At 43.2% G+C, this 22,004-nt stretch overlaps 1 protein-coding gene across 1 annotated transcript in view; it reads left to right on the top strand.

The window, feature by feature from the left end:
* The window catches only part of PTPN1 (protein tyrosine phosphatase non-receptor type 1), a 76,252-nt gene that overhangs the window by 40,220 nt on the left and 14,028 nt on the right, over window positions 1–22,004 (top strand). Inside the window, exons 2-4 of the mRNA XM_032256013.1 lie at window positions 13,256–13,346; window positions 16,845–16,945; window positions 20,250–20,348. Coding sequence (XP_032111904.1) covers window positions 13,256–13,346; window positions 16,845–16,945; window positions 20,250–20,348 — 291 coding nt within the window. The remainder of the gene's footprint in view (window positions 1–13,255; window positions 13,347–16,844; window positions 16,946–20,249; window positions 20,349–22,004) is intronic.

Below are 22,004 nucleotides of genomic sequence, written 5' to 3'. Positions count from 1 at the left end.
TAGTTGATTTGCTGGTTATCATTTGTAGAGCTAACTAGTTATCTTCTGTGTTTGATGCCTTGCTTGTAGGTCATTTTGAGTTGGGAGCCTTTTGTTTCATTTTCATTCATTCTCATTCTCATGCTGTTTTTGAGCCTAACTGTGCCTTTATGGTTTTCTCAAAATTTAATTGACCATTGTTTTATGTTTTGAGCAGTGAGTGTACATCAGAGCATGAAACCAGCCCCACCATCTCCACCAGAAGGTCCCATGCCAGTTTCATGAAAGGTTTTTCACACTCCCCATTCCTGCCCTTGTCCCTTGATTTGTGAGGAGTTTGTAAAGCAATTGATTGTTTTTTTCCCCACATAGTTTTCCAAGTGCACATAATTGTTCTGTTCGTGATTTTGTAGCTCCATTATGTATTAGCCTTGCCCCAGACCACTGTACAAGCAGACCCAACGCTTCCTCCAGCCGTGGCAGGGATGGTTCATTGGTATCCTGCTGCCATTTTCGTTCCTTTGTTTCAATGCTGACCAGTTTTGCTCCTTCCTCCCCTCAACCCCTATTTCTCATTCAACTACAGTGTAAGATTCTGAGGTGCATGGTTTGCTTTTTAGTATCTGTTTTTATTCAGTATACAGTTATCTTAAAATTTAAACCAAAACAGACTTGGTACTGATTAGCTTAATTTTAAGCTTTTTCTATTAAACAGTGAGTGTATCTTAGCATTTAATAATAATATTAAGTATATGATTTATTTCATATTGTTTATATGAATGTACACATAAATATTTTCTTTTCTTTTTTTTTTTTTTTTTACACAATAATTTATTTATTGAGAGCCTCCTATCCGCCCTTGCAGTCTCTAGGTCACTTTTTCCGCTTGTAGATTTTGCGCACAAGCCCCAGAAAGATAGCTGGGGGCAGGGGCGCTGCGTACTGTTCAATGAGACCCATAATGTGGCTGTAACTGTCTTCCTCATACTGCGAGAACACGGCCGGCAGATCCAGCTCCTCATATAATGCCTTCACTCGGGCCACCTTCTCAGCCTTCTTCTGCCCGTAATTTTCCTTCAGGATCTGGCGCTGTTCCGGAGTGGACCGTTGCAGACACTGGACCACCAGCCAGCTGCATTTGTTGTCCTGGATGTCAGTGCCAACTTTGCCAGTCACACTGGGGTCCCCAAAGAGGTCAAGGTAATCATCCTGAATCTGAAAGAACTCTCCCATCCACAACAGGATCTTCTTGGCATTGGCATGCTCCTTCTCGCCCACATAAATATTTTCTTAAGGTTTTTGTAGTAAATTATATTGTTTCATTAATTTTCATATATGAAGGATATAGCATTGCTTTTGAGAGACATTGAGTCTCTGATGATTTGTGTATTTCTCAGAGTATACTTTGTTACCCAGAAATTTTCTCATTTATAATGAGATTTGTGATTAACAAAATCTGTTCAACTTGCATTATTACTTTGAAGATCTGGTCTCTAAAATTTTATGCTAGCCACTGCACCCTCTGCTATATATATCTTCCTATTCAGCGACTACTGCAGAAGTTCCAGGAAATGTACACCCTGTGTGTTCACTTACTGCATTTTAAACCATTGCCTTTACTCTACTTCTGCATTTCCCTTCAATGTGGCTCTGTCTGCACATTTCTGAGAGCTGATAGCTTCCCTAAAGAACCAGGTAACAACTCAAACAATCAAATTAGACAACCATTTGTAGAATGGAGGTTCCGGGAGAGCTTAGAAGATGTGACGGGTGCTAAGGGACTTTGTAGTTCCTTGAGGTTCTAGTGAGTAAAAGGTACCCTTGGAATTTTTTCTTCCTTTAGACTTTTAAAACAGACATCACAGTCAGAACCACTCAAAAATGACTCTTTCTGCTTTGAATCCATGTTTTAATAACTATTTTGGCACTGTTTGGTCAGGCGGCTGTGTGGGTCAACTGCCAAAAATAAGTTAAAAGCAATTTCAGTAACTTCCATTTTGTGACAAGTAATTGAGAAAATAGGATTGGATCAGACATTTGCTTATACATATTCCCTTTCAGGAGCACTTCTGTTCTACAAAGTAAAGAATATTGGTATAGTGTTAAGGACCCTTTAAGCTTTGAGAACCTTTAGAAGCATCCATTAATTCAGTTAACAAAATTATGTTGAGCGCCTGCTCTGAGCCTGGGCCTGGGCCTGTGTTAGGAGAGGACACTAAGGTGAGAGTCAACCCTTCTTCTCAGACTCCTGGCTGCGAATGGGTTGCTGCCTCTACTTCTTCACTTGGCAAATAGCTTTAAAATGAGTAATGCATTTTACCATGGAGCCAGTAAGAGATATTTCACCAAGTTGTGGACTGAGGAGGAGGGTGTTAAACCCAGATTGCTATGCTTCACTTTATGAAGTGCTTAATGTAAACACAGAAATGTTTCTGCAAGGCTAGACTGGCTTTTATGCCTGTGTGTTTTCAGGAGAAATAGAAATCTCTAAACAAACATTGTCAGCTTTTCACCCAAGTTTGACTTTTTGCCTTAATTGAATTTGGGAGGTGTTTGAATAATGGATAATGAGCTTTCCTGAATAAATATAAAAATTAATTAACTCCAGGCTCTAATTTGTTCTGTTACCAGAGTTTTATAAGTATGTTACCCCTTTGTGTTCTTTGGGAGATCATGTTATGTTCTTAAATGAGCTGGGGAAGATGGGAAATGAGGAAGAGCTGTAGAAACTATTGAGGTGAAGAAGGTTTCTGCCCTGCTCACTTCCTTGCCCCCTTTAAAATCTCCAGCTCAGCAGATGCTTTGTTTAAACTTGATCAAGTGTTTGTGAATCTTCAGGCCTAGCTAAATCATAACTTTGGAAGGACTTGCTTTTTTCTCTCATGAAAATGCTTTACCACAGAAATGATTCAGATCACTTTGAGTGCCTGATGTCTATTAAAATGATACAGCGAAGTGGAAACCATTTACCTGTAAGCTTTGGCCACACCCACGCCTGCTTCAGGAGCACATGATCAGGCTTGCACTTTGGGAGAGCCATACACGTTTGCCATCTATGATGTGTGGCATTTTATTCTATCACATTATTCTCTCTGCCTCGACCAGGGGAAGGAGGGATCTGTAAAGAATCTGTTATCTGTTGATAGATTTCGTTTCCCACTGGTAAAATTACTAATTTGGTGTGATCCAGCCCTGAAATGCAGAGGCACACACGGAATGATTCCTGACATCTCCAGTGTTTTCGTTTAGGGGACTCTTCTGGGAATCTGCTTCCTGGCAGCTTGATTATTCCCTTTTGGTTCGGCTCATCAATTTACCCAGCAGTCATCTTATCATAAGGTTTTAAAGCCTTTTATTTTGTTTTCTTTGTGGAAATTTTACACATTCAGTAGATTAGAAGTATTTATTTAATCTTTGGTTAGCATAATAAAACTTCTTCTGGGGACATTTTATAGTGAAAAGCTAGTTTAATGTGTTCATTAAATCTGCTTATTCTGTAGCTGTTGGAAAGTTAGCTTACCTATATGATACAGTTGTAGAATACAGAAACCTTGTTTTGCTGTAATTCTGTAAAGTGTTATGGTACAGTAATCTTACTTTCTTCCAAACCACTAATGTTATAGTTATCTTTAATTGTATAGGCCCTATCACCCCTCAATTTTAAGACTCTATAAGCCTGGCATTTTATATTACTAAATGAAATAAAGACTTGTACTCAAAGTATGTGTATGTTTTCCATATACCATTCTAAAGTAAGGAAAGATGAGGGATTCACCGGAAACTGTGGTTTCTAATAAATTATCCAGAAACTGACTCCTTCTCACCACTTCTGTTACTGTCACTGTGGTTTCAGCCACCAGCATCCTTTGCTGCATTGTTGCCTTAGCTTGCTGACTATATCATTCCTTACACCATCGACCCCTGCAACCTCATCTGCTTGTAGCAGCCAGAAGGATCCTCTTATTGTTGTAATTAGAAATCCTTGGCCAGGTGCAATGGCTCAGGCCTGTAATCTCAGCACTTTGGGAGGCTGAGACTGGAGAATTGTTTGAGCCCAGGAGTTTGAGACCAGCCTCAAACTGGGTAGCATAATGAGACCTCATCTCTACAAAAAAGATTAAAAAAAAAAATAGCCTTATGTAGTGCTAATATACCTGTTCTAGGATCCAACATGCTTTCCCTGACCTGCAGCTTCATCTCCATCACTGTTCCCTCACTCCAGCCACAGTGGCTTTCTTTTCTTCCTCAGACATGCCAAGCATCTTCCTACCTGAAATATTTTCCCCCAGAACATTCCCATGGTTCACTCCCTCACCTTCATCAGATCTCTCTTCCAGTGTCACTTTTACTGGAAGGTCTTTCGTGACCATCCTACTTAAAATAACCTGCCCAACTTTCCCCTTTTATTTTCTCTACTTGATTTGTCTCTCTCTCTCTCTCTCCCTCCCTCCCTCCCTCCCTCCCTCCTTCCCTCCCTCTCTCTCTCCCTCCTTCCCTCCCTCTCTCTTTCTCTCTCTCTCACTCAGGAAATTCTATTAAGGAAGAGATTTTTATGTTTGGTTCTTTGCTGTAGCTCCAATATTCAAAACAGTGCCTGACACACAGTAGGCCTTTTATATTTGTTGAATAAATGTTGACACTCTGAAATCTAATTTTTATCTAGTGACTCATATGAAAACTATAGAGTGATAATAAAAGCATTACCTCAGTAGACTGGAAAGGGATATAAGATGAGCCCTAGGATGAACTTCCTGCCTGATGATCTTGCTGAGTTTAGGAGGCAGAGATTGGGGCTCAAGGAGGCTGAAATAGCTTGGATTTGCAGAGCAAAGTACTGAGGATGAGCAGGCTATGACAGAAAGAACTCCAGAAATCTGCAAAGGGATCACCTTGAGTCTGGCTGGATACAGTATACACTTTGTAGGGTGTATCTTCATGAGCTGGATAAAGAACAATTGTTGGGGAATGGATAATTCCAGCACCCATTCAAGTTTGCACCATCCAGAATGGTGAGAGAGAGACTTCTGTAATACATAGGATATTTGGTAGAAACATTCAGCCAGAAATTGTCAGATATGCAAAAAGTAATAAACCATGTGATTCATAGCTAGGAGAAAAATCAGACATTAGAAACAAGCCCAGAAATGACAGATGATAAATTAGCAGATAAGGACACTAAAACAGCAATTACAAATAACTCAGTAGATTTAAAGAAAAACAACACTGAGGATAATCGAAGAAAACCAAATACCATTTCTAAAGAAGAATGCAACATCTGAAATGAGAATTTAGCTGGATAGGATTAACAGCAGTTTAGGCACTGCAGAAGAAAAACACAGTGAACATCTATATGAGAATATACTTGCAAGTGAGGTACAGAAAAAAAATGGATTGGGGGACGCCTCAATGACATATGGAACAACATTAAACTAATAACATCTGTGTTGAAGTCCGCCCCCAAAATACTTGAAGGAGTAATGTTCAAATTTTTTCCAAGTTTACTAAAAACAATAAAACTACAGATTCAAGAATTTCAACAAACCTTCAGCAAAATAAAACCACAGTAGGCCTGGCGCTATGCCCATGCTGCAATCCCAGCACTTCGGGAGCCTGAGTCAGGAGGATCACTTGAGATCTGCCTGGGCAACATAGCCAGACCCTGTCTCTACGAAAAATAAAATGAAATAAATTAGCCGGATGTGATGGTTCACACCTGTAATCCTAGCTAGTCTGGAGGCTAAGGCCAAAGGATTACTTGAGTGCAGTAGTTCAAGACTGCAGTGAGCTCGGATCACGTCACTGCACTCCAGCCTGGACAACGGCAAGACCATGTCCCTCTCTTTCCCTTAAAAAAAAAAAAAAAAAAAAAAAAAAAAGGCGGTTGGGCACGGTGGCTCATGCCCGAAATCCTGGCACTTTGGGAGGCCGAGGTCAGGGGTTCAAGACCAGCCTGGCCATCATGGTGAAACCCCATCTTTAAAAAAATAAAATAAAAATAAAGGCAGTGACATAAAGACTTATTTGGGGAAAAAATAAAGGCAAGAGAATTTGCTGCCGGCACACTAGCATAAAAAAAGAAAGTTCTTGAAGCAGAAGAGAAATGATGAAAGATGGAAATTTGGATATATACAAAAGAATGAGGATGCTAAAATGACATATATAGATAAATATGAAATATGTTTTTATTTTAAAATTTAAGATAAAGCAAAAATAAAAATATAACACTGAAGTAAAAATGTATGATAATAGCATAAAGGATGAGTGGACAAATGCTGTTGTCACATTTTTGGTAATGCACTATTTGCAAGTAGACCATTATGAATTAAATGCATATTGTAAACCCAATAGAACCACTAAAAAATGAAAATAAAGGGATATGGCTAATGTGCCAATGGTGGAGATAAGATAGATGCAAAAAAAGAAAATAATCCAAAAGAAGGTAGAGATAGAGGAAAAAAAGAACAAAGATCAAATGAGTCAAATAGCAACTAAACAACTAGCAAGCTGGCAGATGTAAATCTAGCCATGTCAATAATTATATTAAATGTAAATGTTCTAAATAACTGAATTAAAGGATGAAGATTGTCAGATTAGATTGAAAAAGCATGACCCAACTACATGCTGTCTGTAAGAAATTAGAAAAAGAACAATTAAATCCAAAGAAGAAAGGAAATAGTAAAGATAAGAGTAGAAGTTAGTGAAGTATAAAAGAGCAGAGAAAATCAATTAAATGAAAAGCTGATTCTTTGTAAAAGGTCAAGAAAATTTATACATTTCTAGCTAAACTGGCCAAGAAAAAAGAGAAGACATACAAATTAACAGTACCAGGAAGAAAAACAGAGAATTCAAAGGAGTATTATACAAACTTTATGCTAGTAAATGCAATAAGTTAGCTGGTATGGAAAATAATTTGAACAATGTAAAGCAGACCTGTGGTTGCCTTGAGTGGCAGTTGTGGGTGGGGGTAGAAGGTTGAATTGACTGGAACCAGAAGCCCAAGTGAACTTTTTGGGGTTATGGAAATGTTTTGTATCTTGGTTGCATTGATAGTTACATAGGTGTAGATATTGCTTAAAAATCACTGAACACTTAAGTGGGTATATTTTATTATTTGTAAAGTATACCTCAAAGGCGGTTTTAAAAATTTATCCAAGTACGTACTTAAGATCTGTGCATTTTACTCTGAGTATACCTTAATTTTAAAATCTGTTTTTTAAAAAAGTATTATGTGGATACCTTTTATTTTCCCAATGTCTTTATTAAATGACATCTCCACCTTTTCCGTTTTCTCTCTCTCTCAGGCATGCACACACATACCAAAAAGAAAATACATACGAATAATCCTTTTGGCTGAATAAAATCAGTTGCAATTGTTACTGACATTTTGGCCCTTGTTTGCTCTGGGTGAATATTCGTTAGCCCAGTGGTTTATCTGTATCAGATATTTCTTACATCTTCATCCAGTCACACCAGCTGCACTGACCAGATTGTTTTTCACTTCAAGGGCAGAATTTGTACTCACTGCTGAATGCTTCCAAATGATAAGTAGAACAACAAATTTAAGACTTAGATTTTTACTCTTTCAAGTTTTTTTTTTTTGTACTATATAGCATTTCCCTGAAAGCTTAATCTCATCCTAAGTGATGCAATGGGTGTGTTACTGTTGGATTAATTTCTTTACTCTTAGGTAGGTTTGTAATCTGTCATCATGCTGTTGTTTTTTCATGTGGGTTTGTTTTTCTTTTTGAGACAGGGTCTCGCTTTGTTGCCCAAGCTGGAGAGGCTAGAATGCAGTGATGCGTTTATGGGTCACTGTAGCCTCGATCTCCTGGGCTCAAGTGATCCTCCTGCCTCAACCCCTTCTGTAGATGGGACCACATGTGCACGCCACCACAACTGGCTGATTTTTTTAATTCATTGTAGAAACAAGGTCTCACTTCATTGCCCAAGGCTGATCTCGAACTCCTGGGCTCAAGCATTCCTCCTGCCTTGGCTCCCAAAGTGCTGGGATTCTGTTATTAGCTGGTCTCTAGTATGAGTCAAAAACTCTTCCCTGCCATTTTATAGTTTTGTAAATAAATAAGCAGAATAGCAGAATGTGGACTTTTTAAAAATCCAAGTTGAATATGCACATGACTCAAGTCAAATAATACCACAGTTGGTATATGATAAAATCCAGTGGTTTAGCTGGGCGCAGTGGCTCACGCCTGTAATCCCTCCAGCTTGGGAGGCCAAAGCGGGTGGATCACCTGAAGTCAGGAGTTTGAGATCAGTCTGACCAACATGGTGAAACCCTGTCTCTACTAAAATACAAAATTAGCCAGGCCTGGTGGTGCATGCCCATAGTCCCAGCTACTTGGGAGGATGAGGCTGAAGAATCACTTGAATTTAGGAAGTGGAGGTTGCAGTGAGCCGGGATTGCACTATTGCACTCCAGCCTGGGCAACAATAGCAAAATTCCATCTCAAAAAAACAAAAATTCTGGTGGTTTGCCACCTCCAGCCATTTCGCTGGTCTTTCTCGTCAACCACCACTTCCAATCTTCGAGCTGCCGATTTATTACAGCTTGTATATATCTCCATATTTCTAAGCAAAATGTTTATCTTTTTTAAACTTTTAAATTCTTTTTATTATTTTTCAAAGATAGGGTCTTAACTCTGTCACCCAGGCTGGAGCACAGTGGGACCATCGCAGCTCACAGTAGCCTCAAACTCTTGGGCTTAAGCAATCTTCCCGGCTCAGCCTCCCAGGTAGCTGAGACTACAGGCACATACCACTGTGTCCAGCTCAAAATGTGTCTTTTGATATCGCAATCCAGACCATTGTTAAGGTGGAGGCTTTCGTTTTCTTAAACAGCCATCCCCTTTGCTTTTCCACCCTTCTCCGTCACCTCCCCATTCTCCCAATGTTTTACCTTTTGGTTAAATCAGTACTCATTGTTTGCATTATTTGCCTCTGCACATGGTCACAGATGGTATTGTACTGTACTGCCTTTCTTTTTTAAACGTTATTTCCATTGTTAATAATTGCCTTTTAAATTTTTTTCTCCAGTTTGTTTTTTAAAGAGATGGGGGTACTGTTGCCCAGACTAGAGTTCAGGGGTTCTTCGCAGGTGTGAGCCCACTGCCGATCAGTACAGGAATTTCCACCTGCTCTATTTCCAACCTGGGCCCGCTCACCCCTTCTTAAGGAACCTGGTGGTCCCGAATTCCTGGGAGGTAAACATATTGATGCCAAACTTAGTGCCAACACCCAGTCAGCATAGCGCACGCAGACCGGGACTCCAGGGCTCAAGCAGTCCTCCCACCTCAGCCTCCTGAGTAGCTGAGACTACAGACACTTGCCACCATGCCAGGCTGATTTTTGTATTTTTTGTAGAGGTGGGGTTTTGCCATGTTGTTCAGACGAATCTCAGATTCCTGAGCTCAAGCTATCCTCCTGCCTTAGCTTCCCAGGTAGCTGAGATTATAGACACATGCCACCACACCCCCATGATAATTGTCTTTTTTTTTTTTTTTTTTTTTTTTGCATAGTTTTCTTTGTACATTTTGCTAATTCTTCCCATATCTTCTTACAGCCTTTCAGAACAATTTTCCACAAGATCAGTGAGTGCTGTCCAGTAGACATATAATACAACCCACATACATGATTTTACCTTTTCTTGTAGCCATAGTAAAAAAAGTTCAAAAGAAGCAGATGAAATTAATAGTATCTTTTACTTAACCTAGTTTGTTCAAAATGTTATTTTAATAAATGATCAATATTTTAAAATACTTGAGATATTTTGCTGTCATTTATTTTGTTACTAAGTCTTCAAATCCAATGTGTATTTTACACTTACAGAACATCTTTTCAGACTGGTCACACGTGGCCAGACGTTACTGAATGGTTTCAGTTTCAAGTTTTTCCTCGGAGACATCCTACTTGAAATTTCCATTCTCCATGTATCTGGGCGGTTGGTCTGTAGACTTGCCCACTCACAGCTGTCATCTAGAGCTTTTCTTTTCTATTGGATACCCAGTTTCCTGGACTTCAGGTCTTCTCATTTTCCTCTGGTAGTCTCGCCAGGCCATGGTTGGTACGGCATGTTCATGCAGCTATCTCGAGTCATACTTTTCCAATCCAGCCTGCTCGTTTCCCATATATGTCATGTAGTTGTTACCCTGTTATCTCGTCCCTCCAGGGTTTTTTTTGTTTTGTCTTTTTTTAGACGGAGTCTTGTGTCGCCAGGCTGGAGCCCAGTGGTGCAATCTCGGCTCACTGCAACCTCCGCCTCCCGGGTTCAAGCGATTCTTCCGCCTCAGCCTCCTGAGTAGCTGGGACTACAGGCGCGTGCCACCACGCCCGGCTAATTTTTGTATGTTTAGTAGAGACGGGGTTTCACCATGTTGGTCAGGATGGTCTCAATCTCTTGACCTCGTGATCCGCCCGCTTCAGCCTCCCAAAGTGCTGGGATTACAGGCGTGAACCACTGCACCCGGCCCGTCCCTCCAATTTTTGCAGAAATTTCCTTTGTCTTCACTCTTGGGTCTTCACCCTTTACCCATGTATCCTATATCCTTCTCTTTTTTGATTTATTTCATCACGCAGATGGAAAACATGCTCCAGTGGGTTACTGGGAAAAGGGGAGCATGGATGATAAAACTTTTGAGACCTTACATGTCAGGTAATTTTTTTTTTTTTTTTTTGAGACGGAGTTTCCCTCTTGTTGCCCAGGCTGGAGTGCAATGGCGCAGTCTCCGTTACCGCAGCCTCCATCTCCCGGGTTCAAGCTATTCTTCTGCTTGAGCCTCCCAAGTAGCTGGGACTATAGGCACCCACCACCATACCCAGCTAATTTTTTGTATTTTTAGTAGAGACGGGTTTCACTCTGATGGCCAGGCCGGTCTCCGGACCTCAGGCGATCCACCTGCCTTGGAATGTTTTTATTGTCGCTTCTCATTTCAGGACGTGGTCTAGGTGTAGAATTCCAGGTTGGAAATCATTGTTCTTAGGATCTGGAAGGCATTGCCTCATTGCTGACCAGGTTTCAGTGTTCTTGCAAAGTCTGAAGCTATGCTTATCACCTCAGCCTTTGAAAGTGAACTGCTTTTTCTCCCCAGAAACTTAAAGAACATTCTCCTTGTCCCCAGAATTCTGGGATTGCAATTAATGTGCCTTAGAATGGGTCTGTTTTTATCATTATGATGAGTACTAGATGGGTCTGGGAGATTTTCTTGAATTACTTTTTGATGTTTTCTTTCCTTGTATTTTTTTTTTTATTTGCTTAATTTTCTGGTTTTTTTTTTTTTTTCTTGGTTTTACCTTCTTAGGAGGGGGGATTTCTTCTACTTATATTTGATTCTTCAGTTGAGCTTGTCATTTTTTGCTATCTCGTTTTTAAGTTTTGAGAGACGTCTTTGTTTTATATAACATTCTGTTCTTAATACATAGATACAAGAATCTTTTCTTTCTGAATATATTAATATATATTTTAAATCTTTCTATTCTCTGCAGTTTGTTTCCTCCAAGGGGCTTTTTTTCTGGTTTTTATTTTTTGTTTTTCTGTTAGAGACTTTCCTGTTATATCTGGTCACCAATGGTATCTGCACATGATGGAGAGTACAGGCTTATGGGAGAATGAGAGCCTTGAGCAGGTGTACGGGGCCTGTCAACGCTGTGCTGGCCACAGGGCCTCTAGGGGGGCTGCCAGTCGCACACTCTGAAGATAATATCTTTTGGTTGTGCCTTTGTGTGGTCAGATTATCTAGAGCTGCTCTGCCTCCTACCCAGAGGAGAAGGGTCTAGCTGCCAGCATCATGAGTGTCTCATGGGGAAAAGGACTCGAGTTCCTGGGGTTTGGCTTGTGCATGGCTGCTCTTACCCCGGTGTTTTGTTTTGTTTTGTTTTGTTTTTGAGATGGAGTCTTACTCTGGCATGATCTCAGCTAATGAAACTTCCAGATCCCTGGTTCAAGTGATTCTCTTGCCTCAGCCTCCCAAGTAGCTGGGATTACAGGCACACACCACCACGCCCAGCTAATTTTTGTGTTTTTAGTAGACAGGGTTTCACCATGTTGGCCAGGTTGGTCTCGATCCCCTAACCTCGTGATCCGTCTGCCTTGGCCTCCCAAAGTGCTGGGCTTACAGGCCTGAGCCATTGTGCCCAGTCTCTTACCCCGTTTTTGGTGGAGAACTCACATCTTCCACTGTGCCAGCAGTCTTGCTGCAGTTCAGAGACCTTCTGGTTTACATTTGTCCAGAAAGCATGTCTTTATAGAGCTCTGCAGAAGTCTGAGGAGCATGGAAGGAGCTTGGGGAATGAGATGGCAATCCAAGTCTTTCCAGATGGCTCTACCTTCGTACCCTGCAGGGAATCCCACTCCTCCTTCCAGACTGGGAGCAGAGCCAGAGCCTTTGGAGGACTCTGGAATGGAAATCTGCGGCGGTTCTGGGTTTCCTACTGTTCACTTGTAATTGTGCTTTCTCACAAGTGCCAACCACTAATCAGCCTGATTTCCAGCTTCCAGAATTCTGTTGCTGTTGTCTGCTCTCCTATTTTCACCTGGGAAGTGGGGCCTTTTTTTTTTTTTTAAATTATGGTAAAATATGCAAAACATAAAATGTACCATTTTAGCCATTTTTAGGTACACAGTTTAGTGGCAGTAAGTACATTCATTTTGTGTATATTTGTTTTTTAGTAATAAATACAAATAAAAGATGGTTGACTGTGACTGTAGTGGAATTTTAGGTGTGATCAGGAGACATGGTGTAGTCTTCTGTTGAAACGGGAGTGGGAGGATTTGTTTACCACCTCCTAGGAAAGCAGTTGAATAGTTGATTGACATAGAAGTACATATTATCTATTTTTAATAATTGTAGCTTTATAGAAGTTTCGGTTGGAATCCCCAGGCCTGGCATTCAAGGCTCTCCAAGATCTGGCCTACCCACCCGTGTCCTCCAGCCATCTGTCGCGCCTCCTACTGCCCACGCACTGTTCCTGGCATAAGATGCAATCTCCAGCCCCCATGCCTTTGCCGTGCAGGGTGTTTTAGAGTGAATTGCCCCTCCTGCCTGTCTCTGCCCTCTTCCTCATCTTTCCATCTTCCTGTCACACGTCACGGCCTCCACTCCAGGCCTGTGCTCATTCCTCCTTGGTTTTCGCCCGTGACCTGGTACATACCTCTGAATCGTTACCTTGCGTTTCCCATACTGCCTGGCTCTCTTTGATGTCTGTTTCTGTGCTGAGTTTTCTCAGTGCCTGGCACTTAGTTAAATGTCTTTATTCTTTTTTGTAGGATATCCGACACGAAGCCAGTGACTTCCCATGTAGAGTGGCCAAGCTTCCTAAGAACAAAAACCGAAATAGGTACAGAGATGTCAGTCCCTGTAAGTATCCACGTGGCTGGTACCAGCCCTGCTCTTCCTTTGCCGCAGGCCCTTTTAGTCAAGACTCCTTTCACCTCGGGGTTTAGTATAATAAGAAATCGATAGTAGCAGAGGTTTATGACTTGATTGTTTCCTATAGTAAAGGTATTAGAGACTTATAGTAATGGCTAATTTTTCCACCATTATAGAAGGGATAAGGTTTCAGTTTCTGGAAAATTTAGTGAAGTTCAAAGCATTTTTTTTTTTTTTTTTAGCTTACCTGTTTTTGTGATGAATCATTTTCCTACCAGCTGAAGCAGAGTATAGCAGGCATAATAAAACCTTTTCCGGATGACTCAGCAGCAGCGTCATTAGAACCCAAGTACTGTGTTCAGCTGTAATGAAGCCCCGCACAGGCATTCAGGGGTGGGCACTGTTGTCCCCTGCACTGAATATGCAAGGCAGCTCTGCTTGGAGTCCCTACCACCTCCACCCCCGCCAACTTCGTTTGTCATATTTTTCCCTTTCCTGCTGTTAGTTCTTCCTAGGATTGTCAGTGTGCCTGCTGGCCTGTGGCAGCCCTGTCCGCCTTCTGAGTGATTGGCTGTCAGTCTGCAGTGGCTGGAAAGTAAATAACATATTAGAATTTGCATAAAGTAGGAAAAACTGGAGATGAGTACAGGACTTGAACTGCACCATCTCCTCTAGGCCACAGAAGCCTGTTTGACTCCCCTCCAGGTCTTCAGACACCATCAGTCAGTGAGGGGTCATAGCTGCCAGCGTCTCCGTGGTAGTATGCTCTGCCAGGGATGCAGAAGATTCACAGTCATTCCTCCAGTGGGCACATCCTGCATCCCCTGTGCTTGTGGCTGTGAGTGGTGGTTGGCAATGTTCTCTGCCAGAAGGGTTAGCAGTGCATCCTGACCTGACTTACATGGCGCCCAGATCCTGGGAGGGGTGTAAAAATGGACCTGGACTTGGTGTAGAATGTGCGCCTCTTGGCCTGCCACCATGGTTCCCTGCCTGGTTTTGTGTCAGCTCTGCCACTTAGAGCTGAGTGGCTTTGGGCAAATTATTCTCTCTCATGGGAGTGCATGAGGATGAATTGAAGCAACGTAAGCTGCTTAGCCCAGCGCCCGCTACCTCATACAGACATAAATACTCAGTAAATGTTGTCTGTGGTGGGGATGGTTGTCGCCGGCATCTGCAATGCACTTCTAGATCATCAGGTGACATGATTGGCACCAACACATTGTACTCTTGATTTCACACATCTCAGCTGAGGCGCCTCATTGATGTTTGTTTAAAAACAAAAACAAAAAATCTTGGTGGTTCTGTTGGGAAGTCCTGGACAGAAACCACCAGACCACTGACAGGTCTGACACGTGAGAACGTGACAGAAACATCACTGTCCACCTCTTGCACATGGTGCCAGGATACCCCGGGTCTCCAGCTTTTGCTCTACTTAGGGAATAATCTTGTCTTTAATATTCCTTTGCTACCTTTTTTAACATTTCTTATCTAAATAGTTTTATAAATCAGTTTTGCAGAGAGAAAAATCAGTATTTAAAATATTCTTCCAGGGGCTGGTCCGAGTGCAGTGGTGTTTATAGCTACTTGATCATAACCAGTTACAGATTTCTTTGCTCCTTCTCCATGTCCACTGCTTCACCTGACTAGGCTTAAAAAAAAGAAAAAAATTCTTCCAGGGAAACGGTTCTCCAACTTTTCACTCCCCGTCTCACTCCTCATATCTTCCTCCCCTCCTCCTGTCCTCCAGTAGAAACAGTCATTTGCTGTGAAGGTTATGGGGGAGAATGAGTCAAGGTAGAAGCTGACCTCCTGCCCAGCTCACAGTGCTGCTGGTGGTGACCGCAGCTGGCAATTATGGGCACTTGCTGAACGAGGCTCTGTATACACCTCAGCTCATTGACTCTTCCTTCGACCCTCTTGTCACCTACCATTTAACAAGTGAAAAAAACCAAGGCTCTGAGATCAGTTGATTGCCCAGAGTCACTCAGTGGCATTTGAACCCACTCACATAACCCACCAATACCATTATGTAATTATTTTTTAGATCATTTATCTCTATTATCCACTCAAAAATGATCCCAGTATCTCTGTTTGTCCTAAGCCTCCATAATGAGAAATAGTATTCCAGGTGGTGGCTAGTTTTCAAAAGCATCTCTCTTTGGAATCCTTCTTTAGAACAAAAAGCCCCAGATCACTTACTCCCAATCACATCTCCTTTCCCTTTTGGTCCAGGGGAGAAGATGCTATTTATGGGTGGTCACCTGAGTTTATTGTCCCTTGTGCTGTGCCAGAAATAAAAGTACCCATCTGCTCTAATTAGCTCCACTAATAGGATAAGGAAAGTGGCCCTCAGGGAGCTACTGCTTTTATGACAAACAAATGATACGAGAAAAAAAGTGCCTGTGTTTTTTCAGGGATCTGGGGCAGAACTTCCAGATGAAAGTTTATTTCTAAAAACTAAAAGGTACATTTAATATACTTTCAGTGTTTGGGATACAGAGTTTTTTCCAGTTAAATTCTCTTTCAAATGTCTTTGTGATATGCTTTGAATTTTAAAAGTTTAGAATCACTGAAGTTCATTATACTTGAACTTAAAAAAACAAAACCTTGTGTACAGGTCAAGGTGTGACTTCATGCTGCTGTGTACTTCGGTCATTTAATCTTCAAACCATTGGACAGAGGTTAGGTTGAAGCTCAATCTTAAATCCTACCTACTATAGCTCATTGTACCAGCAACAACTGTAGGGACTAGGTGGAATTTATGGTGGATTTTGATCCCTTTTAAAGATTGAAGCCACCATATTTTTGCCCTATAAAAGTTTATGTCGGCTCACGCCTGTAATCCCAACACTTTGGGAGGCTGGGGCAGGTGGATCACTTGAGGCCAGGAATTTGAGACCAGCCTGGCCAACATAGTGAAACTCTGTCTCTATTAAAAATACAAAAAGTAGGTGGGCTGGGTGACCCGCACCTGTAATCCCAGCTACTCAGGCAGCTGAGGCAAGAGAATCACTTGGACCTGGGAGGTTGAGGCTGCATTGAACTGAAAACATGCCACTGCACGCCAGCCTGGGCAACAGAGCGAGACTCCATCTCAAAAAAAAAAAAAAAAAAAAAAAAAAAAGAGTCACGCATCAGAGAACAGATCCTTTGATGCCCCTCTCTGTCCTGGAAGGTTTTTAGGTAGAGTGATGAGTATCACCAGATATGACCTAAAAGCAGATTTCCAAAATAGGACATGATCCCTGTTTTTAGTATGCTTCCCGCTATTGCTACATAGCGTGAAGTTTCAAACACTTCAGAAAACCCTTTCTGAAAATCCCAGTCACCCCATACTCATGACTAATCTCAACTAAAACAGGGCGTTAGCCAGTGTGAATGCCCCTCATGCCACCAACTGACTTTTGCTTTTCTGTAGGGCATGCACCTGCATGTACACATTCTGCTTTTCTGAGATTAACCTCAGAGTTCTGGTTTGCCTTTCAGTTGACCATAGTCGGATTAAACTACATCAAGAAGATAACGACTATATCAATGCTAGTTTGATAAAAATGGAAGAAGCCCAAAGGAGTTACATTCTTACCCAGGTAAGCAGATTGTCCGAATTTTTTTTTTAATGTGAAGAGTTTGAGAGGGTTGTTATCCACACCTCAAATAAAATCTGCCACATCCTTTAGAAGGTCAGGTTTTCAGCAAACCAAAAAGCAACAAAGAAGGAGGGAAAGTCTTCCTTCAAAGGTTCAGTGTGGTTGTAACACTAATCTCTTTTGGGAAGCATAAGATGACATTGCTGGGAATGACAGCTTATAGAAAACAACATTCAAATGCCAGAGTCGCCTGTGGTCTGTGGGCAGCAGAGGCAGCAGAGCCGTGGCTGGAGGAGAGTCTGTACCTGCATTGCTTCCAGAAGTATTTGTCTCAGAGCGTCAAGCACTTGTGATGGCAAATCTAAGAGCGTTAGCAGTAGAGCAGGAATCTCTGTCCAGAGCCATTCAGAATAGCTCAGCATGATCCTCATTCTTTCACCCAGAAAAACGGCATCATTAGATCATGTGAACAAGCATGAAAAATCACTTAAAATTTCGGCTGGCTTTTGGCATCTTTATGGAAACAAAATCCTGAACGTGGTTTAATAATTGAGCCTCTTGTAAAACACTCAGTGACATGTGACCAAAGAGTATCTGAGAAAGAGGATAAAGGAGTTTCTTTTCAATTAATTTTCTCAAGTCTTAGCTTGTTACCTATAAGTTGGTCTAAAAAGACTGGGCTTCTTGTTTCGTTTTGTTTTTCATCATAATTTTTGTTTTCTCGTTCCATGTCAGCTGACCAGCCTCATATGGCTTTAGGCCACAGGATGATTTTGAACATCCTGTAATTTGGCTTTAAGTTTAGAAATTAAAATTCTGGGGAAGCCAGAATGCACTGTGAAGAAAGGCCACTTTGAGCCAGGAGCTAGGTCAGGGTGCATTCAGCTGAGGCCTTTCTTCACTGCCTTTTTGTCCCTGTCCCAGTTCCTCCCCCTTTATGACCAAAATCAGCCCAGATGCCTCTGGTCATCTCGGATGTAGGGTATCAGCCCAGCTGTGTTCAGTCCTGTGGGGCCACTGAGTAAGTTCTTGGTGCATGAATACAGGGCCGATCTTACCAGGCTCTGAGCCCCTGGTCCTCCCAGCACCTCTGGGCATTTAGGGGAGGCTGATTGGGGAGGGGGTTAATAAGGAGGGAGATGCCTGGGGATGAGGTTGAGGCAAAAGTGACTTTTTGAGGACTTCACTTTTTGGAAAAGTCAAATTTCCTACCTTCTGATTTCAGCCATTCAACTCTGTTGTGGACTCAGGAAGCCCTTTAAATACCTGGTAGAGGGTGTATCATGCCAAGTGTTGCATTGGAAATGACCATGGACACTTGTGCTGCTGTCCTGCCTACCCCACATCCTAGCATTCTTGGGACATGGGAAGCTCTTTTTGGTTTGTGAGGTGGCCCTGGGGATGTCGAGAAGCTGTTTACACAGTTTCCCTTTGCCATGGGGATTTACTAAAGGAGTCAAGGCAGCCTGACCCCAAAGCATCACCCCTGGACACTATGACCGAAACATTTCTCTAGCGCTCAAACCAGGAACACCCTTCCCATTTTTTTTCCAGTGTTGTTCATTATGTAATAATACAAGTCTCTCTTCCCATTTCGTAAAAGTCAGAAGTATAGAAGAGCAGAGAATAACGTCCAGGGGCCCTCCTTCACCTCCCCCATGCAGTGTCAGCTAAGGGTGGTGTGTGTCCTTGCAGAACTTACAAGATTGTGATCCTTCACAGGTAAGGGAGGGCACCAAGGGAGTAGTGGAGAGCTGCAGTGACTGGGGTCTTCATGCCAAGGCAGAGAATGCAAGGCCCAGGTGGCCAGCCAGGTGCCACAGGGTTTCTGGCTGCCAGGAGCTGTTTTTCTGTTTGCTGGGGAGGGAGGAGTTAAATGTGATCTGCTTTTTTGCCTTCAGCACAGGGAGTGCTGACTTTTCTTGTTCAGGCAGTAAGTTCAAGATGAGCTCAGGAAAGAAATGAAGAGAACATTGAGGGCTAGCCTGGTTGAGCCAAGTAGGATGGGACTTAAAGGGAGAAGATTGAAAGAATAAGGAGCTTATGGGCCGGGGAAGGTGGCCCACGCCTGTAATTGAAGCACTTTGGGAGGCCAAGACAGGTGGATCACTTGAGGTCAGGAGTTCAAGGCCAGCCTGGCCAACATGGTGAAACCCCATCTCTACTAAAATTATAAAAATGATCTGGGTGTGGTTGTGGGTGCCTGTAGTCCTAGCTACTCAGGAGGCTGAGACTGGACAAATTGCTGGAACCTGGGAGGCAGAGGTTGCAGTGAGCCAGGATTGTACCACTGCACTCCAGCCCGGGTGACAGAGCGAGACTCTGTCTCAAAAAACAAAAAAAAAAACAAAGCGGGGGGTGGGGGAGGGGCTTAAATGAAAACAGGTGAGAATGGAAACTGTGAGAAGAAGTGGTGCTGGACAAGCACATGACAAATTCTGATGTGGAGGTGATAGATGAGGTCTCTTCCAGGTACTGCTAATAATTGAGACAAACTCAAGGCATTTGTACCCTGTGTCCAGTAAACATCTGTGCCCATTGCCAGGTGAGCTGGAGTGAGATGGGCTAGCTGCTCAGCAGGTACCCTCATGCCACAGTGACTATGTTCCCCCTTGGGCTACCTGAATGACCATTTGTGTTCTGACATCTCCTATGTTCATTGGTCCAAGGATGGAGGCTGTCTGCCATCAGGGTCATCATGGCTAATGGTAGAAACAGCTGCTGACGTTTCATTGGGTGTTTACTGCATTCTAGGGACTGTCCTAAGTACTTTATATAAATGAATGTACTTCATTTTCACAGCTCTATGAATAGGTACTATTATTAGTCAAGTAAGCGATGGGGAGACTGAGGCAGGGAGAGATGAAGTGACTTGCCCAAGGTCACAAGGTGATGTGATTGGAGCTGGGACTGAAACCAAGAGAAGGGTCATGGTCATGCCCCCACACTGCCTCTCGCCTGCACCAAGGAGTTTTGTCCCATAGCCCAAGGACCTTGGAGATGAATCTCAGTGGCAACCTTTAGCCAGCCTGCCTGAGCCAGAAAGCAGAATCCGGCATTTTTCTGTCCTTGGTTGGCCAGCTCTAAACTGAGAGGCAGAAATGGCCTTTTGCTGCCTGGTAGAAACTGAACTGCAGTTACTGACCACCAGGCAGGGAGAGATAGGTCCCTGTCCTAGCCTCCCACCACTCTGCCTAAGCTGTGAGGACTGAGGGCATTATCATTAGCTGACTACAGAAAGTGAGCACCTGCTGTAGATGTTTATGTTTCATAAGTCACATGCTGCGTTACTGTGTCTTTGCAGGGTCCTTTGCCTAACACTTGTGGGCACTTTTGGGAGATGGTATGGGAGCAGAAGAGCAGGGGTGTCGTCATGCTCAACAGAGTGATGGAGAAAGGCTCGGTAAGTCTCAGATTCATTGGCTGTTCATGTGACCATGCGTACCACTCCATACAGTTACCGTTTTCATCTAGATGTTTACATTTTTTTTCTTGCTTTTCTATTTCCTTTACATACTATCATTTTTTTTTAAATATTAAAACAGCAGCATATAAATGCATGTTGGTTGTCAACAAGTTAATGAAGTGAGTGAAAGAGAGGATGCAGAATTGCACTGGCCTCTTTGGCCACTCCCTCTGCATGTGTGATGTGGGCTGCTCCCCCCACTTGTGCTGCCTGCGCACCTCTTGTCGCAGTGTGGACTTGTGTGTGCAGTTATGGAGACCTGCTTTTATCTTGAAAAACAAGTTCTTAGTGCATCTTCATGGTGTCTGATATTCTGGCTGGTGAGAGTGTGGCTTCTGTGGAGCTACCTCTGTGGAGCTGTGGGAGCGGCTCACTCTAGAGATTTGTCTGCATTCAATACCCAAACGCCTGGCCCTGCCACCCCTCCTGAGTGAGCACTGGCTTCAGGATGTGTGTCATTCTGAGTTCTCACAACTTTTCAAACACCCCTTGGGCTAGTGTGTGGCTGCACGGTGCCCATCTGTGCAGGCCACCACTCCTGCATCTGTGTCGATGTGTCTAGTCACCTCTCTTTATTGACTTGTTCCCCTCGGTTCCTTTTGTACCATGCTTCCAGAATGAGCTTTCTCAAATCCAAGTCTCACCACAGTTCTTCCCAGCTGAAAACCCTTGTGCGGTCCCTCTGCCTCAGGGTAATCCGTGCGTGGTGTCGCTTACGGACGCCTGTGGGTCTGGCCCTGGGCCCCTGGACACAGACCTCTCACCGCTCTTGAAACTTTAACCAGGACAAACTTTTCTGGTTTTAGTTTCTTGCCTGGGCTACGGAGTCCCAGTGCCCAGGCTCATCACACTTCCAGGTACCTCTGGATGGCTGCCCTCAGCTCCCCAGCTGCCTGTGCTCTCCCCTGCCGCCCTCACTCTGTTGGGATAGCCGAGGACAGCCGATATCTGGACAGCCACTCTCCTGTGTAGATTTTATATATTGACTGTCCTGTGTAGACTGTCTGTGTAGACTGTCTTATGTAGATTGTTTGTATAGACTGTCCTGTGTAGACCATCCCGTGTAGACCGTCTGCCTATGCAGGCACAGGCCAGCATTGAGCAGGGCCACGGGCTCCTCGGTGTCCCAGCCCTTGCTGCTCCCCAGCACTGCCAGCCCTGCACAGGGTCCAGGAGGAGGTGAGCTGAGGATTGTGGAGACCAGTAGGAGTGTGGGCCCAGGAGCCAGCGGTGTCCCTAGGCCTTGCCAGGTCCAGGCTCAGCTGGGACACCGCTCTCACAGCTGTCCTGGTTGCCTCCAGTCACAGAAGAACGTGAGGGCTCCAGAGAGGCCACCCATCCAACGAAAGCACAGTCATGGCCCTAGAGTGTAACAAATCCAAGTAAGAAGCAACACATCAAAGGAAACTTCAGCAGCGAGCACTTGAAGCATTAACCACAAAGCCTCTCCTCTCCACCAAACACAAAGACACGGCTTAGTTACTCCCATGAAGTATTCCTCATAGGACAGCACATGTTTAGAATCATAGGGGTTTGGTTTGTTTTGGGGTTGGGATTTTTCTTTTTTGTTCCCCGCCGCCGCCCCCCCCCCCA

Source organism: Sapajus apella, unplaced genomic scaffold, assembly GCF_009761245.1.
Source record: "Sapajus apella isolate SASKATOON/1434 unplaced genomic scaffold, GSC_monkey_1.0 scaffold92, whole genome shotgun sequence".
In the NCBI taxonomy this organism is placed as follows: Eukaryota; Metazoa; Chordata; class Mammalia; order Primates; family Cebidae; genus Sapajus; species Sapajus apella.
Note: the sequence above shows the minus strand (reverse complement) of the source record. Positions and strands in the feature narration are given on the sequence as shown.